The sequence below is a fragment of the Atta cephalotes genome (assembly GCF_000143395.1).
Source record: "Atta cephalotes unplaced genomic scaffold scaffold00002, whole genome shotgun sequence".
In the NCBI taxonomy this organism is placed as follows: Eukaryota; Metazoa; Arthropoda; class Insecta; order Hymenoptera; family Formicidae; genus Atta; species Atta cephalotes.
In genome coordinates this window covers 4,012,435-4,019,277 of record NW_012130066.1, presented here as the reverse complement: position 1 = coordinate 4,019,277, position 6,843 = coordinate 4,012,435, and the positions used below count along the sequence as shown (strand labels likewise).

Sequence of the window (6,843 nt, the reverse complement as noted above, 5' to 3'; positions counted from 1 at the left end):
ATATCTTATTATAGTAAGTAAANAAATAATATATATCTTCTATATATATATATATATATATATATATATATATATATATAGAACGTTCTTACTAATACGTGGTCGAATATCAGATTCGAAACATACTATATTCTAATCATTTTAGATAATGCCGTTCACGATAATATATGACATCAATATGACAACAATAATAACTAATGCAGCTAATACAATAGAAAATTGCTAGTGTAAAGCATCATCTGTTATATGCCTAAAAAATTCCTGAAATATTACAAAATATAATTAAGCCGCAGGAAACAATAACAGGTGTTTAGATATAATCAAATTCGCTGTATAAATAGATGTTGCTGCAACAGACTGAAGTACATCTGCTCGTTCTAGATCAATATATTTTAACAATAAATTTTTAAAATTAATATTGGACAATTATAGTTCCAATAACTCTTTTATTCTTCCAACGCAGATCTCTGAGCCTTCCATCGCTTCTTTCGAAGTCTGTAAATAACAAAATAATACAATATTGCGATAATATATATATTAATTCATATATAATAAAAACAAACGTATATATCTAACCTGTACAAGACTGAGAAATCCGTGTGGCAGACCTGGCAAAATATCTAATGTAACTTTATTGCCAAGTGAACGAAGCTTCCTCGCAAACATGATGCAGTCATCGAGACAAGGATCAAGATGACACGTCTAGAAGCAAACTATTATGTACAAGATATCTTAAAACTTTCGATCTTAATAGTAGCTAAAGTTCATTAAGTTTTTATTAGAATGTAACAAAAATCCAAACAAGTACCAGTATCTTTATGGGCGGTATATTAGCTAACATATTATCAGGCGCATCATAAGGGCTCAAGAAAGGATCTTTCGGTATCGCAAAGACGAATTCTTCAGAAGAAATGGTGTTCTCCATATTAAGTTCTCTGCTATCCTTACTATTTCTTCTGCCAAAGGACCATCCAAATAAAGACCATGATTTGTTACTTTGTCCTGAACTGTTACCATTTCTACTGACACTGCCATTCATTGCAACAGGCGATGACGTTGAAGCAAGGCCGGAATTTCTGTACATATTTAAAAATCTGTTGATATATTCTCGAGATTTCGCTTGTGCTTTCGGACATTCAGCACCTGTTGCATTAAAAGATTTTTCAAAATGTTTGTCGAGAAATAAATTTATATTAATAAACACTGAGCATATACTGTCTGATTTATATACCATCGACTTCTGTTAAACTAACAGAATTTAATGTCGAATCAGATGGAAGGGATACTAATTTCTGATCATCATTTGCGCCGTCTCCATTTGGACTCAGGGCTAATGCTATAAGGTCACTTTCGCTCACTTCTGCAAAAGATTCCGTATCCGATTTAACGTCTTCATTCTCATGTTCTCTGTCAGGATATAAATAAATCGATTACATATATGCAAAATATAATCATTTAATATTAGTTACGAAATACATACACAAATATGAATATATTTGTATTTTAGATGATTTAATTTTGTTCCATGTTTTTAAAAATAAATTGATTAAAATAATCGATTAAAATAATTGAAATCTTACTTTGTGGATTTCTTGTTATCAGCTACATAAGCCTTAAGACATCGTAACATAAAGCCGAACGGTAATAATGGATCCGTGAGACAAAGCATACGAGAGGGCGACGGTATACATTCGATGCGTACTGGTGCATACGCCATAAAAATACCATCTGGTCTTCTTATATTTAATTGCATACATCTTAAAATAACTCCCAAGTTTATATTTCCTCCTGCAGAATCACCTGTTAAAACATCATAAGATTTTTTTAGTTTACTCAATCGACAGAAACACGTAAAGAAATAATTTTTTTTATCTTACCAACAAGTATCACTTTTTTTGCAGTACTTCCGAGTAAGGTGTTTGCATGTTTTAATGCCCACGCATAAGCATACAGCACCTCTTCGAGTGCACGAGGATAGGGTGCCTCTGGAGCTAAACTATAATCTATACTCAAGATTGGTACTTCAAGCGTCACAGTCCAATTTCGTAGATATATTTCGTGCGAGCGTGAAGTTTGTGAAACAAATCCGCCCCCGTGAGTATGAATAATTAATTCATCACATAGACCGCATAATGTTCCACCTATACCTCCAGATCCAACCTTGATAGAATATTATCAAAAATTATGAAAAATATCCACCAGCATCAGTTTAAAAAATTCTCTATGAATTCTATTCTAAGTTGCAAACTTAGTCTCAGTGAGAATAATATATATAATTAAATAAAATACGCGCACAGTACTTTCAATACTCTTTAAGTCTATATATTAATATTTTATATACCATTCCTAGACGCCGTTTGGAGCTTAGCAACCTAACGTGGATTGGTTTCTTCCCAATGTGACTATTTGGTATTGGAACTGAAATGATTCCTTCATCTAAAGTAGGTAGGACTAATTCCTCGGGCGGAATAGATATTACCTGATTGATTGCTAAATTCGAGGTGTTTATTATATTCATTATTGCTGAAATGGAAGTCAAAGAAATTCCATTAATTGAAGTGAATACAAGTGAGATAATTTTATCTAAATTGGCATCTTTATTATTGTATAAAGTTTTTTAAATGCAGAATATTAAATATTCACATGTGCAAAATATTTTCAATTAATATTTTTAGTCACAATTCCTTATTCCTTACCAGATTCGCTTAGAAACCAAAATGCTTGGCAGAAAGAAATGTCAGCATGCTGAGATATATTAACAATACGACGTGCTCTTGCTTCGGGATCTAATAAATACTTAATAGAATTAGTGCATAGTCCTAGTAGGGTACTATTGCTGTAATACATCTCACTGAAGGATGCCATAAAGAATGACAGTGTTTTTAATACATGTTTCAAACTATCACAGAACTGAAAAAAAAAACTTTTAAGACAGATAGACACTTTAGATGTATTTGGCTTAAGTTCAAGTGTTATTTATTCTTCGCAAGTACCTGAAATCCTAGGCACCTGCCATAAAAGCAGTACTGATTAACATTCTGTGCAGAATTGAGAAGTTCTTGAGTATTATACTGCTCTAGCGGATACAATGACAGCTTTCCATCATTCATTACTTCTGTGCTCCACGAGTACATTGTTTTTAAATGCTGTAAACATGTAAAGAGTGATGCCAATAATTGAGAGCACGCTTCTATTTCCCTAAAAACCCAGATTAAATGTACATGTCTATTGTTACATGCAGAAGCAAATATAGGATATAATTTTTTAATTTATATAATGTACAATTACTTCATGTAGTAGCTCTTTCGGAAAAACACGGAGTCTTTCTGATCGTGTATCTGCCGGCAAATCAGCTCGGAATACATGATACACTTATCTACTAACAACAGGAAACTTCTGTATCCATTCCCCGGGTTGTCTTCGTCAAAGTCAAAGTGTGATGCGAACCTGGCAATCTCCCTGTACAGTGGCTGCAAGTCAGTCAAGTAATCCTTGATCGCTACGAGAGCAGCCCTAATCTTAATGCCATTCTTATCCTGGTGAGAATCAAAATATTTCTCATTGGCACAGCACAAATCACGCAATGTATTCCACTCATCCAATTGCTGGGGCTCAAAATCAAACGGTCTTTCGAAATCATCGTTGCACGTCGACATTTGGAACGATTCTCTGAAAGACAACTAGAACAACACTCTTTTTCTCTTTCTCCCTCTTTTTCTGTCTTTCTCTATCGAGAGAGTTTCGTGAATCAACTGCTAATAATCTAACAATGAAAACAAATCTTGACTTTGTTACGCATTCTAAACAACCACCGATTGCCCAACATGAATTCCTGATGTGTCATAACGGATGATAACGATTATGATTCCACACGCATGATTGCGTGACTATGTTAATGGACAACTTGACACGTACATCGCGCGGACGGTGCAGCTCCTTAGCGAGGTTAATCCATCCGCGAGTATTGTATTCTCATCCGCCCAATATATTGGGTCGACGGCGACAATTTACGTTTTGCGCTGCCGCGACGCTGCGATCGATTCCGCTCGCGGCGCGAAGAATCGCGCGACTTTGACTTGACAGTGTTATTTTGACATCCGCTGACGCGGAGTCGTGACCGTGCTCCAGTTTTTTCCTCTGGAGTGTCCCACAACCCGCGAGCATATCGCGTATATATATATGTCATACAAACAGGATGGAGTGGGATACGCAATAATGTTTCTCGGTCAAGCAAGGAAATCGATGAGGATATTTTAATGAGAACTTGCATGCACGCACATTCTTTTTTTATTTGTGTTTAAAAGCATTGTGGAGTATTAATGTATATGTCTGTAGAATTATATGGATCCTTTGAGATCCACTTACATAATTTTTAACACAACATATAAAAATAAGAAAATTATTGTTTTTTCCAATCGATTCTTTCTCACCTGCATGTTTACTGGTGAATGATAATTTAATAAGAACTCGGAAAAAAATATTATATAAATATAATATATGTATACATATTTTATAAATATTATATAATTGTATAAAAAAATATGCCAATTTTTTAATATAATTTTATAATTATATAGAGAAAAAAGGGGAGGGCCCTATTATGAAATACCGAGTTCATTTTGGGCTAAAAGTCTATAGGTAAAATTTAAAAAAATAATAGGTCATTTTGAAGGGAATTTAATAAGCTTTAAGATAATGTTACATAAAATTTAATTCGAATTTCATTTTTTTTTTAAATTAAAGAAATGTAAAAAGTGAGCAAATCGCAAAGTCAAAAAAATTGTGCTTCTAATACGAGATGCTCCGAGAAATTGATAATAAAACGTAAAGTATATCAGTATTGCAATTAAAAAACTTTATTTAATATTTCTAAAATACAAAAAAACAGTCAGCATACGCGAAAAATGAGTATGAGTATAAATTATATCCAGAATTCGTTTTCAGATATGTAAATGAAATCAAGCAGATATAGGCACTCGTTCATTTCGGTTGTCTTTTTTATTATTGTACAATAACATTTATATTTTAGCAACGATTTTCACTATAACATAGGAGCATGGATTATATATTAGGATATCCTGGATATCTCATATTACGATTTCTACGCCTTTTAGGATCATCAAATCTAACTTCTGTAATTAAACAATTCAACATATTCCGTATTTTTCTATTAGTACGTATATATATTATAGACCTTACTCTATCACTATATGAAGAATTTATTGCCAAATATTTATTTATCAAACAATAAGATTTAAATGCTCATCTCAAATGAAAACATCCAAATTCTAAAATCTTGTTTTACAATGACTACAGGCATGATCTAATAATGAATTTTCTACTAAATAGTTTTCAATCCAAGAACAATAAATTTATGGTGGAACCAATAGATAGCATTTATTAGCAGAAACGCCGCTATTCTCATATATATTCTTATATATGTATTATAATTCTCTATCTATCTTATAATAGGGGGCTTTTCTCTATGAATACATTTTTTCCCAAGAATAAATGGTTCATAAATATATGAAGGATATAATAAAGGAAATCATAATACGAGATGATAGTTAATGTCATAAATGAATGAATAAATGATATAATAATAATGATATAATAATCCAGCAAACGAGAATAGATTGAAATGGATTAAAATGGATTCAGATTTTCAAAAATACGGATTCATGGATTGAAATGGATTAAAATGAATCCTTTTCAATCTTGAATGCATTTTATTCATTTATAGAAATGGCATAAAGTATATTTTATGCTTTTTTTTTATTATAATTTAAATTTATAATTTAAAAATAATATTATAATATTTTTTGTATGCATGAATACTGCTTAATTTAAAATTCTGAAATGTAGTTTTTTCAATCCAGTTGAATCTAAAAATAATATCAACCATTTCTGTGCATTGTGAATACTGCTAAATTCAAAATTCTGAATAGAAAATGCAGTTTTTTTTATTCAATTGGATTAAATGAATACTATTCAAAATTGTGAGTAGAAAATCCATTGTTTAATTTAAAAATCCATCATAAATGCTATTTTATTCAGAATTATGAATAAGAAATTTTTCGTTTTAATTCAATTGAATTAAAAAAAAGTTGTACCGTAAAAATATATCATGAATTCTATTTCATTTAATAGAAATTTAAAAGAAATAATTAAAAGAAACATAAAGAGAACTAAATATGTCTCCGTTACAATAAATGTTACATGTAAATTCCTTTTTAATTAAAATAAAATTAATATAAAATAAACATTTATTAATAATATAAATAAATAATATATATAAATATTATATAAATTCCTTTATATATATTATATAGCTAGCGTATTTTTTGTATAAAAGTTTTAAAATAATGACTATAGAATTTCATGTAATTACTACTTTAATTTATTTAAATTTTCATATGCATAAATTTTTTTTATTTATATGGAATCCAATTCATTTTTAGATTTAAAATACAGATTCAGATGGATTGAAAATTTCCAATCCATTTCAATCCATTTTTGTTTGCTGGGAATCCTGAGCGAGATAGTATTATTTTCTTGCAAATAGAATTCGACTTTAAATTCCTTAGAATTCAGAATAAAATTCTATCTGTAGTTTTCGTATCAATATAATATGAGTAACATTTAAAAATGGAAATACATAAAATAAATAAAATATAACATAAATAAATGTATAATAAATACGATAAAATGTTTATATACATATTAAATAACACTTATTCTAGTTAATTTAGTTGAAATTAATTAATTTAATTATTAATATTTTTTATATCTTTATTAAACTGATTAATATAAAATTATATTAGGTGTATAACTTTGCTTCCA

At 30.0% G+C, this 6,843-nt stretch overlaps 1 protein-coding gene across 1 annotated transcript; it reads right to left on the bottom strand.

Annotated features, from left to right (window-relative positions):
• Window positions 1-426: 426 nt before the first annotated feature.
• On the bottom strand, window positions 427-3,656 carry LOC105620501 (hormone-sensitive lipase). The gene is made up of 10 exons (XM_012201996.1): window positions 3,289-3,656; window positions 2,994-3,198; window positions 2,697-2,910; window positions 2,342-2,523; window positions 1,878-2,160; window positions 1,581-1,800; window positions 1,232-1,407; window positions 809-1,143; window positions 577-702; window positions 427-495 (listed from the first exon to the last, which is right to left on the bottom strand). Exons 1-10 carry the CDS (start codon window positions 3,654-3,656, stop codon window positions 427-429), a joined length of 2,178 nt encoding a protein of 725 aa, XP_012057386.1.
• Between the last annotated feature and the right edge of the window lie 3,187 nt (window positions 3,657-6,843).

Bases quoted from the DNA above. Each gene is read 5' to 3' on its own strand.
- LOC105620501 (XM_012201996.1), bottom strand. From the start codon at position 3,656: ATGTCGACGTGCAACGATGATTTCGAAAGACCGTTTGATTTTGAGCCC. The intron at 1,144-1,231 runs GTATATAAATCA...TTAATGCAACAG, and splicing joins TAGTTTAACAGAAGTCGATG to GTGCTGAATGTCCGAAAGCA. The intron at 703-808 runs GTACTTGTTTGG...GTTTGCTTCTAG, and splicing joins TACCGCCCATAAAGATACTG to ACGTGTCATCTTGATCCTTG.